Raw genomic sequence first — 25,416 nt, forward strand, 5'->3', positions numbered from 1 at the left:
AACAACATAAAACAAAAATAGACACAGCTTAATCTCCTCCCAGCAGTGGGAGAACTAGACAAGGACTAGCGACCTAAGTGCCATGGTCCTGCATACAGATTTAAAGAAAGGGACAATGTTTGCTAACTAGAGTTTCCTGATCCCTTTGATAGATCATCAACTGTTGGGGACTGGGGTTTCTGCTAAATGAAATGTTAGGTTTAGATCTTCAGACTGCTAGAGAGATTCACTGTTAGTTTGGTAATCCTCCTTCCTTTTTTTCAGTGGGAAATCTAAACGGAATTACTATTTTTGTTTTGCTTGACATTTTCATTCTTTCCCTGCCCCCACACACTTGAATAGGGTAAAAAGAGGAGTAAGAGAGTGGTAGATGATTAGAGCCTATATTACTGTTTAAGAAATTTTTAATCAAAGCCCAGCTAAGGAGTGAAAATTACAGAGCCTTGGCAGAGCTGAATTAACACTGATTCTACCAGTGGGTAGCAGTGCCAGATATCTCATGGGGGAAGTCTGTATGAATACTGAATTTATGAACCTAAATTAGGAATGAGAGCTTGCTTGTCAAAGAAAAGGGAAGTATGTGAAGAAGCAACCCATTTAGGGAACTTTAATAAAATGTGGGTAAAACAAATTGTAGATCATCACTGGCAATTTGATCAATATTTGCGTTGCATTCAAAATCTATTGGCATAAACTACCTGTTCAAACATTTTATTTCCAGTCTTTAAGATAGAGCTTTCCCTTCTTATATGCCAAGCAAGGAAATGTAATTGAGCTGCCCCGCAGGCAAGTAGAATTGAATGTACATGACAAATTTTATGTTAAGCTTACTGTGAAATTGTACACATCATGCTACAGAGATAGTATCATCAATTTCACTGTAAATGAAAAATGCAAGTCATGAGTTTGTATTCTATAAACTAATAGCTCATATAATACTTGGCCTAGGTAATAATCTTTGCTTCTAGGGAACATACAGCATGCCAGGATATGCTACTAGATGGAAAAAGTTGTTTTCCGTGGTTGAGGTTTTTGTTCATTTGTTTTTTTAAGTGATTCACATGCAAGGATGCAATGCACAAAGCTCATATTGTTGTAAGTTTTTAAAATTTTTATTTTTGTAATTTTTTAATGGGTGTTATCAATACCTTGTGAAGCATCAGTTTTCTTCCCTGCTTCTTTCTCATTGATTCATGTGATTATATTATGATACAAGTTTATAATATAGTGGGACCTAGTTACAATGCTGGAGGGCATGTTTTAGGCTTTCCCCTGGTAGCCAGAGAGCTATGCTTGCTGTATATCACGTTGTACATGGAAAAAAAGGTTAATTGCCTCTCAATTTTCTTTTATTTCTTTTTTTTTTTTTTCTGAGACAGAGTCTTGCTCTGTCACCTAAGCCGGAGTGCAGTGGCGCGATCTCAGTTCACTGCAACCTCCGCCTCCTGGGTTCAAGCGATTCTCGTGCCTTAACCTCCCAAGTAGCTGGGATTACAGGCGTGCACCACCATGCCTGGCTGATTTTTGTATTTTTAGTAGAGACGGGGGTCTCACCATGTTGGCCAGGCTGGTTTCAAACTCCTGGCCTCAAGTGATTTGCCCGCCTTGGCCTCCTGAAGTGCTAGGATTACAGGTCTGAGCCACTGCGCCTAGCCACCTCTCAATTTTGTTTTGTTTTGTATTGTTTTTGTTTTTTGAGATGGAGTCTTGCTCTGTCACCCAGGCTGGAGTGCAGTAGCATGATCTCAGCTCACTGCAACCTCCGCCTCCCAGATTCAAGTGATTCTCTTGTCTCAGCCTCCAGAGTAGCTGGGACTACAGGCACACATCACCATGCCCGGCTAAGTTTTGTATTTTTAGTAGAGACGGGCTTTCACCATGTTGGCCAGGCTGGTTTTGAACTCCTGACCTCAGGCGACCCACCCTCCTTGGCCTCCCAAAGTACTGGGATTACAGGCGTGAGCCACCTCACCCAGCCACCACCTCTCAATTTTCTATGGAATTTTACAGTGCTAAACTTTATCACCATGATTCAACTGGAATATTAGCTATCATAGTGGAGCAAATTATAAAGGAGCCCACTGGAAATTTATGGTAACCAGACTAAAAAGTTCCTGGATGAACTGTGGAGTTCTAGTACATTGTTTAAAGATTTGCAAGAAAAAAATTGTTGGGTTCATGGCCATTTTACTTGAGAAAATAAGGAAAAATTTAAGTCTACTGCATTATGTTCTTTGGTCATATGAATATGATTTTTTTTCTTTTACAGAAAATTCTTTGCCAAAACCAAAATTACCCGAGGACAGTGTTATTTCACCATACAATATAAGCACAGGCTATTCAGGGCTTGCCACTGGAAATGGACTCAGTGACTCACCTGCAGGGTCAAAGGATCATGGCAATGTGCCCATTATTGTACCTTTAATTCCACCACCTTTCATAAAGCCACCAGCAGGTAAGTCACTACTGGTGTTTTCAGTGATAACAATTCATAGAAAGTTGTTTTAACTATCTTATGAATAATTATTAAATTCTCAAGTTAACTTTGGTAGAGGCTGTTTTAGGGACCTTATAGGTAAGAAATGTTAATACAGGCGTTACTTAGAGTATTACTGTTACATGAGGAAAATTTCCCTACCTACTACTACTTAGGCTATAAACTTTCAACTGACAGTAAACCTTTTCTACTACTGACTACAAAACAAAGTTATTTTCCTTCTCTGAAATCACCTGTTTAAAATGAGAAAAAAAAGATAAAATGGTTTTTAAAAATAAGATACAGAGAATGACTGTTTAGCAAGAAAAAAAGTAACCATGGTTGGCCTGTAATCCCTGCACTTTGGGAGGCCGAGGCGGGCAGATCACCTGAGGTCAGGAGTTTGAGACCAGCCTGGCCAACATGATGAAACCCCACCTCTACTAAAAATACAAAAAATTAGGTGTGGTGGTGGGCTAGTAATTAGCTAGTAATCCCAGCTACTCGGGAGGCCGAGGCAGAAGGATCGCTTGAACCTGGAGAGGTTGCAGTGAGCCGAGATCGCACCACTGCACTCCAACCTGGGCAACAAGAGCAAAACTCCGTCTCAAAAAAAAAAGAAGAAAAAAAGTAACCATGGTTGAACTGGGTGGTGCACAAGGAGGGCCACGTCTCCTCTGGGGTCTTCTGAGGAGAGGGATAGTTTTGTAAAAGGGCATGAGGCAGGCTTGTTCTTCAACATGCCTCCCTCTAAATCCATGAGAGAAACCACCTAGATTAAGCTTGTCCAACCTATGGCCCAACACAAATTTGGAAACTTTCTTAAAACATCATGAGATTTTTTTGAGATTTAATTTTTTTTTTTTTTTTTTTTTGAGACAGAGTTTCGCTCTTCTCACCCAGGCTGGAGAACAGTGGCGCTATCTTGGCTCACTGCAACCTCTGCCTCCCGAGTTCGAGTGATTCTCCTTCCTCAGCCTCTTGAGTAGCTGGGATTACAGCTGCTTACCACCACGCCTGGCTAATTTTTGTATTTTTAGTAGAGACAGGGTTTCACCATGTTGCCCAGGCTGGTCTCGAACTCCTGACCTTAGGTGATCCACCCGCCTCGGCCTCTCAAAGTGCTGGGATTACAGGTGGGAGCCACCATGCCGGGCCCTAAAACAATATTTTTAGCTCATCAGCTATCGTTAATATATTTTATGTGTGGCCCAAGACAAGACAATTCTTCTTCCAATGTGGCCCAGGGAAGCCCAAAGGTTGGACACCCCTGAAGATTGCATATCTTCTCCAACAGAGTTCTTTCTAATTCCTGGAAAGCTCTCAAAGAGAGCTTTTCTTTTCTTTTCTTCTTTTAATGGAGATCTTTCACTTGTATGAAAATGTAATTCATTCTTTTATATTTCCAGAAAATTAGATGGCAGTGTATTATATCTAGATGGCAACGGGCTGAGCATTATATGATATTGCAAGCTGGGCTATATATTTCACACAGAGAAAGAAGTTAAATAATATTGTATCTGTCTCGCTGTAAAATGTTGGAATCATCCTAGAGTGTTTAATTGTAACGCTGGTTATTTTTCTGTATGTTGAACAATGATAAATACTGAGTTTCAACAGCAGTACTTCTTATAACATACTAAAGCTAATGTTTGTGTTTTTATTAGGGAAGATAGGTATTTGGTTATGCTTCCATAAACAGTGAAGAAATTTGTAGATACAAGTTCCTGGGCTTATGTTATAGATATACTTACACTGTATTCTAAGTGTTACTCTCGTTTTCCTTCATGGTTCCCGCTACATTCTTTTGCTTGGCCTGCTGCATTTTAGCAGTAAAAATGTCTTTTCAGCCTGGCACACCTGTAATCCCAGCACTTTGGGAGGCCAAGGTGGGTGGATCACCTGAGGTCAGGAGTTCAAGACTAGCCTGGCCAACATGGAGAAACCCTGTCTCTACTAAAACTGCAAAAATTAGCTGGGCGTGGTGGTGTGCACCTGTAGTCCCAGCTACTCGGGAGGCTGAGGCAGGAGAATTGCTTGAGCCTGGGAGGTGGAGGCTGCAGTGGACTGAGATCATGCCACTGCACTCCAGCCTGGGTGACAGAGTGAGACTGTCTCAAAAAAAAAAAAAAAAGAAAAAAAAAGTCCTTTCATATTGAGGTCTTAGATATGTCATTAAAATCCATTTACCTGTCAAAATCACTTGTAATTGTGTTTGTCTACTAATTACTAATGTAATTGATGTATCATATAAAGTTTGCTTTATTATGCCCCTATTCTCCTTTGGTTGATTGTTTTGTGATACAGGGGGGTGCACATTTATTTCTCAAGGACCAAAGACGTATTTTACATAGGCCAAGTGGGAAAAAAAGGGTAACTAATTTTGTAAATGTAGAGTTTACGTTTGAATATATGCCCAGTGGCTTAGGGGAGGGGAGATGATGATGAAGGTATCAATAAGGTAGTATGAGTAAGTGATAAGTACATGGGGTTCAGATTCAGACAGATTGGGTTCAAATCTAGGCTTTGTCATGTACCAGCCTGTGAACATGGACAAGTTACATAAGCTCTCTTTGCTTCAGTTTTCTCATCTGTAAAATGGGGATCCCAGCCCTACCTCATGTGGTTGTTGTGGAGATGAGATAAGAACATGTACGTAAGGCCGGGCGCGGTGGCTCATGCCTGTAATCCTGGCACTTTGGGAGGCTGAGGTGGGCAGATCACCTGAGGTCAGGAGTTCGAGACCAGCCTGACCAACATGGAGAAACCCCATCTCTACTAAAAATACAAAATTAGCTGGGCGTGGTGGCACATGCCTGTAATCCCAGCTTCTAGGGAGGCTGAGGCAGGAGAATCACTTGAACTGGGAGGTGGAGGTTGCAGTGAGCCAAGATCGCACCATTGCTCTCCAGCCTGGGCAACGAGAGCGAAACTCCGTCTCAAAAAAAAAAAAAAAAGAAAAGAAAATGTACGTAAAGCCCTTAGCATAGTGCCTGCCTCACAAAACCAGACCTTTTTTCTTTTTTTCTGCCCTAGAGTTATCATGCACATAAATTGTGCATAAAAAGGTGTGCATCCAAATGCAAATTGGTCTCTAAGATTTATTTGAGCAAAGCAAACAGCTTTAGAAATTAGCATAGCTGAGGCTAACATAAGTTTGGCATGCCAAAAAGCCTGCCCTGGAGTTTCCTGCTGAGCCAGCCACGTGGAATTCAAGCACACAGCTCCTATTTAACTCTAATTCCACATCAGATCAGGAAATAAATATGCGAAGGGACAGAGGCCAAAAATTGAGCCTTGAAAGTCTTAGATGTAGGAACTCTGAGGAATTAGAAGCCAGAGTAACTGAACACCAGTGGTTTTATTGGTTTCGTGCTGTCTTCCATGGAATTCCGAGGCGCTCATCTGTTGAAAATAAAATGTAGGGAAGGACATGTTTAATTTTCTATCTCTGCTCTCAACTTTGACTGTGTCCTACTCAAGGGTTCTATATGACAAAGAAAGATACAAAAAGATTCTCTACTTTTAAGGAGCTTATTCTCTTAGTTACCAAGCAGGAACTTATAGGAAAGTTGAATTTTGATTTAGTCATACTATCTAGGGCAGGGGTCTGCAAACCTTTTCCGTAAAGGGCCAGATAGTATTTTAGACTTTTTAGAACATACTATCTCTATCACAACTACAGAGCTCTTCTGTTGTAGCAGAAAGACAGCCATAGATAATACATAAATAGGTGTGTCTGTGTTCCAATAAAGCTTTATTTACCAAAAAAAGACAGTGGGCAGGGTATGGCCCACGGACATAATTTGCTGCTTGTGCTAGGGTAAGATTAGCCAAAGTCTCATGATAACAGGAAGGTGACTAGAGTTTCAAAGAGTCAGGCTATGGACTTTGCCAAGGTGCAGTATGTATTATTTCAAGAAAGGAAGAACAGCAAGGGCAGGAAAATAGTGAGTTTTCAGGGTATTTGGTGAGCTTGACACCATATTTGTTGAATAAATGAATGAATGACTGATATTCAAATCTTATTGCACATATATAAGCATTTCACTGAGAAAATGCTAGTGTTTTGTCTGGATTAGTCCCAACCTGTTTGACCTTGACCGCAGTTTCCTTGATGGTGAACCGAGGAGTCTATCACTCTTAATTATCCATGGCTAAAGTCAACAAATTATCCAAAACTTCCATCTAGTGAATCGTTTTAACTCTTCCATTGCTAAAACTTTTACCAGAGTTGTGATTCAAGGTAATTGGGTTGAGATATGCTGTCAATTTTCTAGCTGTATGTAGGTTAATGCTGCATTCCTGTGGGGAAACAAATAAAGGGTACAGTGGCTAGGAGCAAAAGGCCCCTTGATAATCAGCCCTTGAATAATTTAGAGTTGACTGTATCATACAAGTTCACCTCTCAAGATAGGGAAGATGAGGATCATGTGTATGCTTTGGATTCCTATGTTAGTGTTCAGATTATTCCTATCCCATTGTAAACTGGCTATGTGAAAATGCTAATAGTAGTAATACCTTTTATTAAAATTTTTAGAGTTTATGAAATTTATTCACATTGATTATTTTATTTAATTTGGTCTTCATATAACTCTGGTAAATAGCATGTCAGATATTAAATTTAAAGAGCTGAAGTTCAAGTAGGTTAAATGGCTTTTTCAAGGTCACATGGCTTCTAAGTACTTGAGCCAAGACTAGTACTAAGGTCTTCTGACTCCTAATCCAAAATTCTTTTTAATGTAAATTGCCTTTTAGCGTATTCCTACAAAATTTCCCTAGATTGTATCAGAATAATAATGCCTGTTAATATACTACTTCCAGATACCCCAATGACAGGACATACACTCTCTTCCTGCTAAAGTTACTTTTTCAAGTCCACATTTTTGGGGACACTCAATGAGTTCAATGAGTTCTTCCCTAACCCTGAGAATCTGTGGTTCTATAAGCGTGGATGGCCCAGTAGGGGTAAAATCCTAGCTTTGTTTTACAGTTCTTGCCATCATGAGGCGAGTTGCTTTTCTTTGAGGGTACCAGAGGGCTCCATCCAGTCAGGCAGTTTCCCAAGCATGTGTTTCATGTGCTGGGGCAGGCTCACCACTGGATCCCATCCATGTCTTGGCAGCCAGTGGGCCCAGTGGAATACTCGTGATTGGGAACACGGTGATACTGCATTGACTTGGATTTCCACTCTCCTTTCTCACAGCTGCATACAGAATTGTGGGTGTAGCTTACTTCTGGGCCTGGAGAACTGCTCTTCTGGCCTTGCCCTCCCTTTTCTCTGGAGAAGGGGAGCTCCTGTGTCTTGGTGGTTACCACAGCATTGACCCTGCTCTGGCCGCACATGTGTGCATTCATCTTCCAACTCTGTGCTGTCTTTCCCCCCACAGAGACAGCCTCTGGCCCTTGGTATGGTTTGTGACAGCACAGGCATTACTATGGTAACAGACGTGTTATAAACACAGGATAATAGCTTTGCTTTTGCTTTCCTCCTCCCCCGCCCCAATGCAGTGAAGGGAATCACCATGATCCTTGAATAATAATCACAGACTTTTTTGCAGACTCTAGGAAATGAACCGAATAAGACTTTTCCATATAGGCAAGCCATGAAGAAAACTGTTATAAGAATATTAGAAAATAATAAAAGTATTGACCAACACTTTCTTTTTGTGCAAACGTCTTTATTCTTTCAGTTTGAACAAATGTAAAAACCTCCTTCTTTGCTAATTTAAAAAATCACATCATGAATATAATCTGAAGTGGGAAAAAATATATCAGCAAGAATTTTGAAAGATAGGTTAATTAAACTGTAACTTTGCTGTAATTCATCTCATGTTAGAGACTTTAGCATGGGTTCAACCCTTTCAACCCTTTGAGACTTCATTCGAAGATGATCATACCTGTAAAGGGCTTGGGCATGGATTGTAAGAACTGTGCTGTAGTGAGTCTTCATTAAGATATTTGGCCTTCTCTGATTTTAATTGAGCATTAAATTTGGTCCCCTCCAAGTTTGATGATTGAGGTAAAGCACTCAGAAGGGATTTTGAATACATATCTTTGACAAAGGCCTTATAATGGTCTTCACTGCTTTACAAGTGTGATAGCCCTTGGCTGCATTGACTGGCCATCAGTTTTCTGCAGAGGTAGGGCAGGTTTGGGTCTCCCCACCTTGTCAACTTCTAGTCAAAGTAGCCAGAGTAGACCCTGGCCCAGTTGAGACTCAAACCAGGACTTTTTCCCCTCTAGTTTTGGGTTTGCTCCATGACAACATTTTGCTCACAAAATTTTTTTTAAATTAATAAAACTATTAGTGTGATTGTGTTTGTTCACAAGGAAAAATGAAATGAAGCAACTTTTTCTAGTGAGAGCTTTCCTGCTGCAGAAAACACTGTGTACCTAGAAAACCACATTTTAGATCTGAGTCTTTTGACAGGTTTTCCCAGAGGCTTACAACTTGCCTATTCCAAGTCCAGAATCCCTGCAAATCTCTGAATACTTTAAAATGAAATGAAATGTGAAAAAAAGAGGGAATATACTTCTCTTTACACATTTATGTGGCAGTCTTGAATAAAGTGTCTTTTACCTCAAATGGTAAGTGCCCTTATTCTTACTTCTTACCATGTTCGCACATGTGAAGTAAAAGGAAGAGCCTGTCCACACGGCACAGACAGGTTTGTGTGGAGCAAGATAAGATCAACCCCCTAAAACCAGCTTGATTTCCTGTGTGCAGAAATGTCTTGTCTTTCTTTGAAAACAATGACCATTTCCTGTCCTCCAGGATGGTTTGCTTTTCAGTTAGTTTTCCAAATTTGAGTTCCATTATAGTCAGGGAAATATGATATATTTTTTCAGGCAAATCTTGAAATTCCTAAGGAGTTATAAGAACTGGGCTCTAAGGAACCATTAGCTTAACAGAGAATATGGAAACAGTCACGTGATCTGCTAACCTCTATGTATATAGCTGAGTAACCCACAGTTAATAAGCATGTTACTTTTTGGCTCTTATAATTCTGACATGGAGTTGTACTTGCAGGGAAATGGGAATGAGAATGTGGTTTGCATTATGGTCATTTATTTTATCTGTTATTCAATATTCTTGGGGCTCACATATGATGATGTGTTCCAAATAGCCATTGAAAAAACAGGATTTAATCAAAATTGCTTTGGACTTTATTTGTCCAACTTTTAAAATATGATTATTAAATAAAATTACCTAGAGTTAATGGGATTTGGATGACTTACTATTTATGTACCAGATGCAATTCTTAAAAAAAAAAAAAAAAGAAAAAGAGGTTCACTGAACCCTCAGTTTTCCCAATCACTTAGGATAAGGACAGGAGGAATTAATGATGAATGGCAGAAATATGAGTACTTAATAATGTAGTGATATAATCTCATCATAGCTAATAGTTTTTAAGCATGTATTATGCGTTGTGCTAATAGATTTATATCATTTAATTTTCACAACTCTATGAGGATGCTATTATTAACCTTATTTTACAGATGAGAAAACTGAGGCCCAGAAAAGTTGAGCAACTTGCCTGAGGTTACACAGATACTGAGTGACAGAGCTGATATTTGAACCTATACATTATGTCTCCTTAGCCTATATCCTTAACCACTGGATTATCCAAAACTCTATGCCAGTATTTCAGTCAGTTAAGTATTTACTGAATGTTCCTTACATTGTACTAGATAATACAGATGTATGTCATCATCCTTGACTACCAAGAACTTAATAGTACTGTTGGCATATGATCAAAACATCATTCTAGTTTGACCTTGGAATGTATGATATAATTTTAGTTTCATATGGAAGGTGCATGGTAGGACTACAAGGGCAGTCAAAGTGGAGTAGCAAAAAGTCTATAGGCAGATAATCAAGAACTGTTATATTTATACAGTTGAGGGGAAATGGCACCTGAAACTTAATATAGGCTAGAAGATAGTAATTTCAAATTCAAAGTGATAAAAAAAGATCCAAAATGAAACCTGAAAATGTTAGATACTATGATATGGGTCCTGCTTTATTTTTCTCTTTACAATTAAAGGTTCTTAAAAATGTGTAAGGCACATTTTAGTGTGTTCTATCATTTTTAATGCCAGATGAAATGTATAATTTGAATGGTAGCATGATGTGGTGAAGACTGCCAGAGCAAGAACCAGAAGACCTGAGTTGCTAATGCCAGCTCTGCCATTTATTGGCCATGTAATCTTGAATAAGGTAGTTTCTCTAAGCCTTAGTTTCCTTGTCTGCAAAATGATGTGGTTAGCTTAGGTTATCTGTTATTTCCCTATATTTATAAAATCCTTATTTTGTGACTTGTATGGTTAGTTGCTCTCCTGATTTTATGATTTGAGAGGGTATGTTTTAATGAGCTTTAATATGTACTTGTTAATTGAACAGATATAAAGCAAACTGCATATATGTATAGTTATAGCAGCTAGAAGTCTGATGAAAGATTTATGCTGCTTGGGACAAGTTTTAATGATTGTTAATTTTTAATTTGAACAAATAGTGAATGAAATAATAGATTTAACATTTTTTAAGATAACAAGTTCTAGGAAATATGAAATGTGAGTAAATAAAAAGGTTCATATGTTATTAGAACTAAGCATTTTGATGTTGTGCATAGTGATTACTAGAATAATTCCCAGAGTTTCTTTGACAGAGACATCACATTAGTTTAACTTACCAAAACAGACAGAAGAAATAGAAAACTTGAGTAGTCCTATTAAAGAAATAAAATAATTGAATCTTTTCTACAAAGAATATTCTAGACCTAGATGGCATCAATGGTAAATTCTGTGAAACATTTAAGAAAAACAAAAAACAAACAAACAAAAAAAAGAAGTTGGAGAAACTTTTTCAGAGAATAGAGAAGAAATAAATACTTAGACTTATTTTATGATCTCAGCATAACATTGATCACATTACATGCCAAGGGCATTATAAGTAAGGAAAACAATAATTTAGTGTAATTTTATTACATTAAAATTGAAAACTTCTGTCTGGGCGTGGTGGCTCACACCTAGCACTTTCGGAGGCCAAGGTGGGGGGATCACTTGAGCTCAGGAGTTTGAGACCAGCCTGGGCAACATGGCAAAACCCTGTCTCTACTAAAAATACTAAAATAAGCTGGGCATGGTGGCACATGCCTGTAGTCCCAGCTACTTGGGAGGCTGAGGCACAAGAATTGCTTGAACCTGGGAGGTGGAGGTTGTAGTGAGCCAAGATTACACCACTGCACTCCAGCCTGTGTGACAGCGAGACTCTGTCTCAAAGGAAAAAAAAAAAGGAAAACTTCTGTTCATCATGAACATTGATGCAAAAATACTGAGCAAAATTATAGCAAACCAAAGCCAATGATACATACAAAATGTTAATACATCATGACTAATTTAGATTTTTTTCTAGGAATGCAAGGTTGGTTTAAATTTTAAAAACCAGTCAATATGATTAATAAAATAAAGTAAAACCTCTGTTAAAGTAAAACCATTAACAGAATAAAGTAATAGCTGCAGCAACAATTTTGATAAAATTTAGCACTATAAATGATTTAAAAAAACTTTTGGCAAACGAGGAATAGAATAGAACTTCCTTAATCTGTCCAAAGGTTATCAACAGAACACTCCACAGCCAATATTATTTAATAGTGAAGTATTGAAAACTTTCCTCTTGATATCAAGAATGAGATTAAGATGACCATTATTGGCCAGGCACAATGGCTTATGCCTGTAATAGTAGTACTTTGGGAGGCCGAGCTGGGCAGATCACTTGATGACAGGAGTTTAAGACCAGCCCAGCCTTCATGGCAAAACCCAGTCTGTACTAAAAATACAAAAATTAGTAGGGTGTGGTGATGCACTCCTATAATCCCAACTACTCAGGAGGATGAGGTGGGAGAATTGTTGGAACCCAGGAGGCAGAGGTTGCAGTGAGTGGAGGTTGTGGTGAGCTAGGATTGCACCATTGTACTCCAGCCTGAGCAACAGAGCAAGACTCTGTCTCAAAAAAAAGAAAAGAAAAGAACATAAAGATCAGTAATCACCCATTTCTGTACTGGAATTAACAGACAATTATTTAATAAGGAAATAAAAAGGAGTAAGAAACTCAAGATTTGTAAGATAGAAATGCTATCTTGTATAGACCTCCCTACAGTCAATCTACAGGTTAACTATTATAATTCACAACTCAATTTTATCGAAGTCTCTAAACACAGTCAATATCTGCAAATCAATTATATCTCTGTATTCCAGCCATAAAATTTTCAAAAATGAATCTTAAAAATACAATTTAAAGTAGTATCAGACCCATCAAATACCCAGGAAAATAATCTCACAAAATATGTGTAAGATTGTTACACAGAGAATCATAAACATTGCTGAGAGAAATTAAAGAAGACCTAAATCAATAGAGGGACATACCATGTTTATAGATTAGAGACTAAATATTGTAAAGAGGAAGATTCCTCCTAAATTGATCTATATATTTAAATCTAATTTTGATAAAAATCCTGCATAAAATTTTGTGGAAATTAAAAAGTTGTTTTTTAAAATGTATATGGAGATGCAAAGGAGCAAGAATAGTTCAGACAATCTTGAAGAAAAAAATAAAATTGGAAGACTTACACTCTTAGATATCAAGATTTATTGTAAGGACAGAATAATTATGATAGTAGGCAAGGATGCAACGATATATGTATAAACAATTACAACAGAGTCCAGAAACAAATCTAAATTGATACTTGACACATGATAAATATATTAGTCAGCTCAGGCTGACATAAAATACCATAGACTGGGTAGCTTAAACAACCAAAATTTATTTTCTCACAGTTCTGAAGACTGGAAATCAAGATCAGAGTGCCAGCAGGGTCAATGTCTGGTGAAATCTGTCTCCTTGGAGTGTAGATCACTGCCTTTTTACTGTGTCCTCATGTGGTGAAGGGAGAGAGAGAGAGAGCAGGCTCTCTGCCGTCTCTTCTCATAAGGGCACTAATCCCACTGGACAAGGGCCCCATCCTCATGATCGCATTTAACACTAATTATCTTCCAAAGGCCTCATCTCCAATTGCCATCATATTGGGGGTTAGAGCTTCAACATATGAATTTGGGGGACACACAAACCTTCAGTCTATAACAACAAAGATGACATGGTAGAGCAGTGGAGAAAGGATGGTCTTTTCAATAAATATGTTTATGGAAAAAATGTATGTTGATTCTCTACTTCACATCATTCATAAAAAATTGTAGATGGATTGTTGATCTAAATGTGATAGGTAAAACAATAGAGCTTCTAGAGAATGCCTAGGGGAATATATTTATGATCTTGAATACACCAATATTTCTTAAACTACATACATGAAGTACTAACCATAATGGAAAAAGTTAATTACATATAATACAATTAAGAATGTATTATAAAAAATCTTTCAGGTTGCTTGGTGGATACAATGTGTGTTGTTCCAGTGATGGATACACTGAAGGCCTTGACTTCACCATAGTGCAATATGTCAATGTTAAATTGTACTCATATCCCATGAATTTATACAAATAAAAAAAGAAAAAATCTTTCAAAAGAATGAAAAAGCAAATCACTGAGTACCAGATGATGTTTGTAATGCATTTTCCTATAAAAGACTCAGATTGACAATGTATAAAGAATCTCTGTAAATAAAAATAAAACAACTCAATAGAAAAATGGGCAAAAAATGTAAACAGGCCCTTCATCAAAGAAAATATCCAAGTTATCAGTAAACATGAAAAGTTTTTCAATCTCATTACTCATTAGGGACATCAGATTTAAAATCATAGTGAGAGACCAGTAAACACACATGAGAATGGCTAAAATGAAGAAGATTGACAATACCAAGTTTGAGGAGGATATGGAGCAACTGGGACTCTCATGCATAGCTGGTGAGAGTGTAAATACATATAACCACTATTGAAAGCTGATTGGCAATATCTATTAATGCTGAACGTACACATATGCAATAATTTATACAATTAAGTGTTCTTGAAAATGTATAAGGCAATAATTCTATCTTAGGTATGTACTCAACACAAATGTGTATATATGTGAGCCAAAGGCACATAAAATAATCTTCATAGCAGCATTTATTCATAATAGCTAAAAACTGGGAACAACCCAAACGTTCACCAGCAATCATTAACATACACTTGGGATTCCTTAGATGGGCTTAGGTGGGTAAGTGTAGGTCCTGAAGTTGACTGTGAAACTGTGTGTATATCATATGTGCACAATTTAGGAAAGGCTGTTTTTTTTTTTCTCAAAAAGATCCTTGTCTCAAAAAGTACTAAGAATTCCTGCCTGAATATGAGACCCAGATTTCCATAGTTTTTAAGAAAATTTTAAACTCCTCCTAGTTTAAGCAACTAAGCCCTAGAATGTAATTTAACCTTTTTAATCCTATATTTAGTCTGTTCATAGCTTTCTCAAATCAAGTAGAATATTTAAAATCTCATCATTCCGTATTATTAAGGAATTATCACCAAGTGAAATGCAAATGTATCATAGTGAAGCCTAAAAATTAAGTTATAGGCATAAGGCATAGATATACCCCTCTGTGGTCTACTTGAGAGCTGCATTTGATATGGTATAAAGTGGAGAGAAATTAGGGGACACTGGGTGAGTGACAAAAGTAGAATATACAATATCTCTACCTCCCAGTGGTTCTTATCAGGGTGTGACTTGGCCCCCAGGGGACATTTGGTAATATCGGGAGACATTTTTGATTGTCACAGCTGGGAGAAGGGGTACTAATGGCATCTAGTGGGTAGAGGCCAGGTATGGTGCTAAATGTCCTACAATGCACAGGACAGCCCAAACAAATTATCCAGCTGAAAATATTAACAATGCTGTGCTTTAGAAACCAGGATCCATATTGATGACAGGTCTGTGTATGGGACACCTCTTGTGCTCCTCTGGAAATCCTCTTGGCCCCACGTGTTAATCCCATGATTGCTGGAACACTTTGACCAGCTTGGGTGTGTGCATTCTGAAAGTTACTTGCCTCGCACCTGTGGCGTATGTCTCTCGCTTCCTGCTCTGGGACTTCTCTGACACAGCAGCATGGGCATCCTATGTGGATCCTTTTGACATTCACTTACACATTTGCAAACCAGCAGTGTAGGGGATTAAAGCATACTATATCAACAGGACATGAAAGTTGAGTAGATTTTTCCTTCTTTTGTCCCCTGGGTAGATAGTTATGAAATGTTTTAATAAACTCCAAAGAATTACCTCTGCGGTTGAACACCAGTCTCCCTTAGCAGTAGCCAACTAAATAGCACATCCTTCTGTTGGCTCTTTCTGCTCTGTAGGTTCATTTCTCTTGTCCCTCCCTCCTACTTTCTGGCATCACATGCCCAGTAAAGCACCTACATGCAAGTCTTTGACTCAGATTCTGTTTCCGGGAAACTCAGGATGAAGTACCATGTGTATGGAAGTCCACAGTGAAAGACCAGAAATTAATGGAAGAGAATATAAAAAAGTTAGAATTTTATGAACATTTGTCTTTTTTCCCTTTAAAGTCCAGCATGAATATATAATGAAAGAGTAAAAAGAGGGCACCAGATTCTCAGTGCACAATAACGGAGCACTCAGAAAGGGCCATTTCTAAAATTGTCCTGTCAGCCAAAGAATTTTCTAATCCTCCTATGATAGGGGTAAGGAAAAACAGTGGTGGCTACACAGAAAGAGGAGAAATAAAGAAACTAAGTCAGGGGTTCGAGTAAAAGAGGAAAGTAAAAAGAATATCCTTTGCCTCAGCTTCTTTAAATGGATTGTGTTATTGTGAGAGCTTCAGAATGCTAGAATTTTACTCAGAAGAAACCTAGAATATCATCTAATTAAGTGTTCTCTTTTACAGAAGAGGAAATGAGGTCTGGAGAGGTTAAATGACCTTCTCAAGGTCACTCAGTTGTCTTAATGGCAGAACCAGGACCAGAACTCACTTCTGAAATGGATGGGGACACAATCTGATCATGGATTCTAAATCGCATACTTCTGTGATTCCGGAGGCAGCCCAGAACTTCTCTTGACATTTTCTAAACTCTTTTTGGAGTTATGACCTAGCTAGGATAATACTTTCAGGATACCCTGTCCCAGGTCAACAAGGAGCTAAGACGCTAACAGGAAATAAGAGGAAATGTCAGCTGTGCCTTTCCTTTCTTGTTAGAGGGTGGCCGTGTTTCTGGCATTTCTTGTTATTCTAGGGACAGTCCCAGTGCTGACTTCTTAAAGTTCCTGTTAAATGGAGAAGTCTTAGTTAATTAACTTGGCCAAGGAGAGGGGTAATAATGATCCCATTATGTTCTGGGGCTTTTCACTGGTGTTTCCCTCTAAGGCAACTTTGTTCTCAAAGGCAGTGCCCTTGGCCAAGAGGATTTGAAGAGGAGCACAAGAGGTGTCCCATACATAGACCTGTCATCAATGTGGATCCTGGTTTCTAAAGCACAGCATTGTTAATATTTTCAGCTGGATAATTTGTTTGGGCTGTCCTGTGCATTGTAGGACATTTAGTACCCTACCTGGCCCCTACCCACTAGATGCCATTAGTACCCCTTCTCCCAGCTGTGACAATCAAAAATGTCTCCCGATATTACCAAATGTCCCCTGGGGGCCAAGTCACACCCTGATAACCACTGGGAGGTAGAGATTGTATATTCTACTTTTGTCACTCACCCAGTGTCCCCTAATTTCTCTCCGCTTTACACCATATCAAATGCAGCTCTCAAGTAGACCACAGAGGGATATATCTATGCCTTATGCCTATAACTTAATTTTTAGGCTTCACTATGATACATTTGCATTTCACTTGGTGATAATTCCCTGATAATAAGGAATGATGAGATTTTAAATATTCTACTTGATTTGAGAAAGCTATGAACAGACTAAATATAGGGTTAAAAAGGTTAAATTACATTCTAGGGCTTAGTTGCTTAAATTAGGAGGAGTTTAAAATTTCCTTAAAAACTATGGAAATCTAGGTCTCGTATGCAAGCAGGAATTCTTAGTATACACAATTTCACAGTCAACTTCAGGACCTACACTTACCCACCTAAGCCCATCTAAGGAATCCCAAGTGTATGTTAATGATTGCTGGTGAACGTTTGGGTTGTTCCCAGTTTCTAGCTATTATGAATAAATGCTGCTATGAAGATTATTTTATGTGCCTTTGGCTCACATATATACACATTTGTGTTGAGCACATACCTTAAGATAGAATTATTGCCTTGGCTCCCTCCATTCCCCCACTGGGTATCCAACACCCAAGGCGCACCTAGTAAGGATGCTTTTCTTCTCCTTGTGCTGAGGCCTCAGGTCAGACATTTTATTCTAGTGAGCAAAACAGATATGCTCCTGTCTTACCTGGCTCACAGTCTGGTGGAAGAGACAGATATTAAAACACACACACACACACACACACAAGTCTGAGAATTACCAAGTCCAGAGTGCCGTGGGATCTGACCAGGTTTGGGGTCAGGGAAGGTCTCCCTAGGATGAGGTTTAAGATAAGGTACAAAGGACTGAATGCATCAGTAGGACTAAACTGGCAAAGGATTTTAGGGTTGTGAGGGAGCAAGCAGCACATTTAAAGGCTGAGTGGAGGGAAGGCCTCAAGGAAGTGAAAGAAGCCAGAATCCAGAAAGCAGACAGGTGAGAGGCTGGCCTGGTCTTAGGAGCCATGGAGACCACGCCAGGAGTGCCCCTTTCTTCTTGAGGGCAGTGGATGCCACTGAAGGGTTTTGAGCAGGTGAGAGCAGTGGTCCTGTTGGTATTTCAGAAGAATTTTCTAGATGTAGAATGGAGAGAAGGAACTACATGTCAGTGAGTTAGGAGGCTACTTGTAGTATGGGCAAGAGGTATTGGTGACTTCACTAGGATTGAGAGTAACAAATTCCATGAAGATAAGGCACCTAGAACAGTGCCTCACATATAAGTAGACTTGATAAATATTCATCGAATGAATGAATGATTGGGTGTAGTATAAAAACTTTTTTTTTTTTTTGTGGCAAGGTCTCTTTTTGTTGCCTAGGCTGGAGTCGAGTGGTGCCATCTCAGCTTACTGCAGCCTTGACCTCCCTGAGCTCAGGTGATCCGCCCACCTCTGCCTCCTCAGTATCTGGGACTGCAGGCATGCACCATCATGCCCAGCTAATTTTTGTATTTTTTTGTAGAGATGGTGTTCCGCCATGTTGCCCAGGCTGGTCTCAAACTCCTGGGCTCAAGCAGTCCACATGCTTTGGCCCCAGAAAGTGCTGGGATTACAAGCATGAGCCACCGCACCTAGCTGTATAAAAATATTTAGGAGGACCTGGTGATTAATCAGAATATGGGAGGTGAGAGGGAGAGAAGAGGCAGGAAAGATGCTGGGTTTCTGCCATCAGGTAACTGAGTAGATGATAGGGCCAGGAACTGAGGTGGGAAACACAGTGAAGGGGACTGGAAATGGAGAGGGATGTGTATGCAGCTTTGGACTTGACTTACTAAGATGTCTGGGAGGCAGTTGGACATAGTAGTTCATGAAAGATAATTGTGTTGATTTGGGAATTGTCGTATTATGGATGGTAACTGGAGTCATAAGAATACATAGTGCAGCTCAAGAGGAATGTCTAGAGAGAAGAGAGTGCTCTGAAGGATTTCTTGTTAGTGTTGCCCTCTACTTTTCCCATAGCAGGACTATTTTGGCATGCTGTGTCTCATTACATTCCAGAGTAGGGATCGGCATAGGGCCCCTTCAGAGAGTCCCTCAATCAATCTTTGCTCTAAGAAATCTAAATAAATATTTAAAGGTGAGAAGAGTGAAGAGTGAAGTAAATTATTTTGTTGAAATGTTCTAGTAAGTTCATCTTGCTTCTTTTAATACATTTAATTGAATGCAGTTCTGCATACCCTTCAACCTACTGAACTTGACTTTCTGGGTGTGACTTCAGTTCAGGGCACTGAGGGAAGAAAAGGGGCTGAGGAGGAGAACAAGCAGTGCTCTCTCTGAGTGCTTTGTCCCTCCCAGGTGTCGCTTTGACACCCAGTCTCTACCCTGTCAATTTGCCTCCCCTAGGAGGTGGCCCCACGTGGCCTGCTGCTTGGCAGGACTGGCTGGAGCAGCGAGGAGGGACTTGGCTTGCTCTTCTGTCATGATGGGCTGCTTGTGCTCCCCTCCAGTGGAGATGCTTACACCCACCTTCTACAGTCACTAAGAACATCTGGCTTCTATGACCCCTCATGGTGATGGAGCCCTGGGAGCAGGCCAGGCTTGTCCTTGGTCATTTTCTCCTGCACATTGGCCTTTACACTAGGGGCAGCCATGAGAAGCTCCTTGAGGCCTTGTTAGTGTCCATGCGTGTCTTGTTAGTCAGTGCATTTCATACAGTGTCTGGCACGAAGTTGAGTAAAGAAATGAATCCTCTGTCTACCTCTGGGGAGATTTGTCAACCACTGTGGGACCCATAAAGCGTAAATATTGGGACAGTCAGATCTCAGAAGGGTTTGAAATGAGCCCTTCTGTTAAAGAGCAGATGATGGAAATGCGTTTCTTGTTCTGAGGTCCTGTATAAAGCAGCTTGACCTTTTAATCTTTATATGCTGCCACTTTTGTATCTCTTTGAAGATGGTGCCCCTCTAGGCAGGGCAAGTCCTCAGAATTGGTTTTCTATGAGTGGTAGGTTTGCTGGAGCACACTTTTTGATCTGACTCCCTTGTTGCTCATCACGTTCATTTGTGAACTAGATGCTGAGTAGACTTCAGCCATCTGGGAGAGAGAAGTCTAGCAGACAGCAAATCCATGATTGCAGCATCATTGTTCCAGGACATCTTAGATTGCTCAGAGGTTCAGATTGAGGGCCCAGGGATGGGGATACGATTTTACTTGAGCATCGTGTCTATGGCAGCCAGCCAGTGAACATGAGCTATTTGGTCTGTATTACTCTCTCTTTGCCTTATTGTTGATTTCTCCCATTTTCTCTGTAGGGCTCTATAGGAAAAGGATTGCCTTCTCTGTATTTGATGTGAGTAACAGACACCATGGGACTTTGTGGACCATGGGTGTCTTTAGTCAATCTGAACATGCATACTGAGGACTAGTAGGTGTTGGTCAACGTGCCCAGCACTGGCCACATGGCTGCAGACCTTGTCTTTCTGCCCAGTGCAGGCAAAGGAGGCTCCTGGCAACCGAAGATACAATTGTGGGCAAAAGAGAAGAAACCTTCCTGATAATTAATGACCCACATGGAAGTGCTCATGCCTCAGTGCTGATGTAGGGCAGTGGAGCAGCACGTTCCAGGAGGCTTCCTCAGAAGTCCAGTCTTGGGAATTCTCTGTGAAAAGACATGTCCACTGTTAAATTTGTGAAATATGGCACACTCTGTCTCCTTTTCAAAGATTCTTAATTGTACATTGGTAGAAACAAAATGTCCTGCTGTAAAAAGCCTGTTGTTTAACGTTGTTTAGCCTGCTGTTTTCCATTCATATTTAATCATGGAAGTCTTTTTTAAAAACTACATCCATGTAAGTACCCTATGGGCTTAGTGTTCTGTGGAATGTGCTTTGGGAAGTGTTGCATACAGGACTCTGGGTTTTCCTTACTCTAAAGCTCTACCTTTTTCCTTTCCTATTCCCGTTTCTTAGGGTGAGTACATAGGAAAGAGACTCCACAGTGAACACTGAGAAGCGGGGGTGAGGTTGTCAAAGAAACTTACAAGAAGAAACTCCTTCACTGGCAAGTCAGTGAAATTATGGGGAAATACTCAAAGTAATGTCAGGGAGCTGGAGGCACGTGTACTTAGTAGTGTCATATTAAAGAATCCGAGTTCAGCATGGTATTCAAGAGAGAATTACAATTTTGTGACTTTTTGAGTCTCTCCTTTTGCTGTCCTTCTTTATTGGAGTACAGGAGAATAAATGAGGAAGGGACATTGACTGTAAAGCAACTTCATTTTGTTTGAATTTGACTCTGGAGTCAACTTCCCCAAGAATGCTGTGGAGTTTTCCCTGTCTGCTTTGACTAGAAACACGGGAAGATGAATACTATGAAATTTCAGTTATTTCTGGGTTCGCAACATTTCTACCTTTTGATAATTGATTTCATCTCATTCTTAAATCTGTCCTCTTCATTTCCACTGTCACCCTGTAGGTTCAGGACTTCATCCCTTTTCCTCTGCAGCCATTTATTCATCTGTCCATTTATTCCTTCATGTAGCATGAGCACTGCTCTGTGCAAGGCACTGAACACACAAGAAAGAATGAGACATGGACCCTGCTCTCACTTTGCTTACTGAGGCTTCCAGATGTGGAACTAGACTCTAGTCTCTCCAAATTCTGATCTGTCCTGTTACTCCTGTTGGAGTAACATTTCTTAACACATCTTTGATTCTGTCATGTTCTTTTTTGTTCCCCGAGACAGAGTTTCACTCTTGTTGTCTGGGCTGGAGTGCAATGGCACCATCTTGGCTCACTGCAACCTCCACTTCCCAGGTTCAAGCGATTCTCCTGCCTCAGCCTCCCAAGTAGCTGCGATTACAGGCAGCCGCCACCATGCCTGGCTAATATTTTTTTGGATTTTTAGTAGAGACAGGGTTTTACCATGTTGGCCAGGCTGGTCTGGAACTCCTGACCTCAAGTGATCCACCCACTTCGGCCTCCCAGAGTGCTGGGATTAAGGTGTGAGCCACAGTGCCCAGTCTGTCATGTTCTATTGAGAAACATTTGGGAGCTTCTTATTACCTGTGGAATAAAGACGAGCTGATTCCCTCCCCCTATGGCAGAATGACATCCATGAGACTCCTTGTTCAGGCCCTATCAGCTCCTGTCTAATCTACTTTTCCCTTCACACAAGCTTGGTCAACTGGATGACTGCAGGATTCTTGCCCACTTCAAGCCTGTCTGCCACTCTCTGGCTCCTGCAGTTCCTCTGTCCTCTCTCTCCTCTTTAACTCCCTCGCCTTCCAAATCCTTTAAGATGCAACTCAAATGGTGTGCTCTCTGGAATGGCTGTCACAACTGTCTGAACTTCTCTCTTACTGCATTCTGCCTGTCATAAGATGAGCCACACACCTCAGGTCCTATCCAGCTCACATGTAAACATGTAATTCTTTCTGAAATCACATTCTTTATATCTATATCTATGTCTATGTCTATCTTCATAATATGAATGTAAATAATTTAAAATTGGGTAGAATGTTCCATTCGAAAATTGAAAATTAATTTTAAAGTCTGTCATTTTTCTGTAATTTTGTATAATATAGGGTCATTCCTTTTACTTATTGGAACCAATTTTTAATTTATGTATAGAATATTTAGATTTTATTTTGGGGTTAAGTACTACTCTGTTTCGAGAAGAGTGGACTATTTAAATTCTTGAAATAACTTCAAATCTATTTTCAAAAAAAATTAGGGATAATTTTAGGTACTACAAAGACTTATGTAGTATTATGGACCTTTGTCATTTAATTGCATTATCCTTTTAATGAGAGCTAAGTTCAATAAAATTTTATTATTTCAGACACCACTCTTAGGGAATTCTTGATAGTTCAGTTACCAAAGTGGCAGACATTTTTAGTTGTTGCTCTGATACTTTTTAAATGAGCAGACTTCTCAGGCACTTAGGAAGATCCACCCATGTGTGGATAGTTAATGTAATAATTACAAAGAATTCCCATCTATTAATTACAGAATATCTGGCAGTGCAGTGATATATTTGGCAACATCTTGTCAACTATTAATTCAAGTTAAGTACTTTTTTAAAAGAATAGCTGTAAGTGAGGCTTTTATTAATTCTAATGGCTTTACTCTTAAATAATCTAAGTTAGTGAAACTTAACCAATTACTGGCTTGTTCTTTGTATTCAAGGATAGTGGTTTTACAGATGTCATCCACAGGAGGGGATGTGATTGGAGAGACTGGTGCCTGGTCACTGGGCTTCTCCAGATTGCATACAGCTGACATCTACCCTTTTCCTGTGGTTCTAATTGCCACTCGTTCTAAGGAAGGCTCATTTACATATAGAATGTGCATATTTAATCGTATTTGATCCTCACCAAAGCTATAGTTAGGGTGGGCATTACCAGTTCTTGATCGAGTTACTCTTGTCACACACAACTAGAAGGTGCAATATTAGCACTTTCACCAAGGTCCTCTGTCTCCATCTCTGTGCTTCACCACACTGTCTTTCAAATAGTAGCAACTTAGATTTCCAAAGCAATGTACATCTACTACCTCATTTGCTTATAAAAAGTCACCCCCTTGAGATTATCCTAAGTGGATCTGCCTGTTGCTTTTCTTTTCTGGCAATCCTTAGCTATATGCCATTGTCTACTGTGTTTCATATTCATACTTAAAAGGCACTCTGAACATTTGACATGTTCTACAGTGTCATCACCCGGTCCACACCGCCTTCCTTTGGCTGCCCTCAGGTTGCCCTAGCTTTTTCCAAGGCTAGAGATTAGCTAAGTAATACGTCCCAACTCTCCCATCTTTGCCTCTCTACCTTTCTCATTGGAACCCTATCCTCAGCCCTTCTTCCCATTCCTTGTAAAAACATATTCTTCAGAAAGAATCATTCATTTCAAAGCATAAATCATTATTTACAAGTATATATTGAGCCTCCTTGCTTTCAGGGAATTTGTGTTTTAATGGCTCATAAGAAACATTTAGCCAAAGAAATGACCTTCTAGTGGTAGAATTTAATCTTAGTGAGCAGCTGAAGGATAATTTTTTGAAGCTAGGATATTCTTATTGGCACCCTTGAAATTACAGAGGTAGGGGGTCTCCCATTTCAACCACATGGAAAGCCAGTTTTATCCATGTTCTGCTGTGATCCCTGCTCCTTAGAAAAGAGAAGGCTGGCAAGAGTATTGCTTGCCTGTGGGTAGAATAACTGCTTCTTGAGATCCACATATTATTGGGCCTGTCTTATCATTTAATGTTTAAGTAGCACTTGCTGGTGCAAGTTATACAGAATGTTTGCAGCAAATCCATGTCTCATAGTCATAAAGAAGTAAAGGCTTGCGCAGTGGGCCTTTAACTTGCTTTCTGAAAATCAATCAACAAATATTGATTAACACTTCAGCTGTCTCCTCAAAGACATTTTGACCTTTTTGATTTCATTTTCTTTGTCTATTGTTGTGTCACTGAGCAGTGTGCTGTGTAAGTTGCAAAATCTGTGACAGCTTTTAGTCCTTTTTGTGGAGAGAGGTCTGTGAGGATGGTTTATAATCTTACTGCTTAGAAAAGCTATGGTCTCTCAGGTGTAGTGGTCAAGAGCTTGGGCTCTGGAATCAGATGGCCTGGTTCTCCATAAGGCTCTGATATATACTTATTGTGTGATTAGGAGCAAATTACTTAACATATAAACTCACTTTCCCCATTTGCACATGGAGATTAGTGTTAGTACCTGCCTGGTTGGTGGTGGTTGTGAAAAAGATTAAATAACGTTGAAATGAGCCATGCACTGTGCGGGCACCTACTAAGTGTTGCTAACTATCATTATGTTCTTTGTGGTTTAGTGGTCCCAGTTTTCTCTGGGTCTCCTTTTATGTTCACTTCTAGAACACAGGGAATTGTTCAGAAGCTCCTGGTGGGCTCTGTAGAAACTTTAAGTTAGATTGCTTTAAAGTCTTTAGAATTGAATTATTTCAAAAAGGAATTTCTTTTTCGCAGCAGCTATGAAGAAAGCAAACTTCAGTTTCTTGCCTGCTTTCCAGGCCTTGACTTTATTCTGTTTTTAAATATAGCTGCTGCAACAAGTAGATTGACACAGTGCAGCCTGGCCATGGGCCATTTCATGTCATTTCATGGCATGGGGAACACACAGGAGTCTCCTCAGACTGCCTTGTAACTTGTCTCAAATATAATCCAGGTCTTTCATTGATTATCTGGATGTGTGCATTCTAGGAACTGTTGGAGGAGATAGATGTCC

At 39.6% G+C, this 25,416-nt stretch overlaps 1 protein-coding gene across 2 annotated transcripts in view; it reads left to right on the plus strand.

The window, feature by feature from the left end:
• Positions 1–25,416, plus strand: part of SOBP (sine oculis binding protein homolog) — a 171,208-nt gene that overhangs the window by 13,886 nt on the left and 131,906 nt on the right. For both annotated transcript variants that reach the window (XM_032156032.2, XM_032156023.2), the window contains exon 3: positions 2,270–2,455. In XM_032156032.2, coding sequence (XP_032011923.1) covers positions 2,270–2,455 — 186 coding nt within the window. The remainder of the gene's footprint in view (positions 1–2,269; positions 2,456–25,416) is intronic.

This window comes from Hylobates moloch, unplaced genomic scaffold (genome assembly GCF_009828535.3).
Source record: "Hylobates moloch isolate HMO894 unplaced genomic scaffold, HMol_V3 SCAFFOLD_2, whole genome shotgun sequence".
Classification (NCBI taxonomy): Eukaryota; Metazoa; Chordata; class Mammalia; order Primates; family Hylobatidae; genus Hylobates; species Hylobates moloch.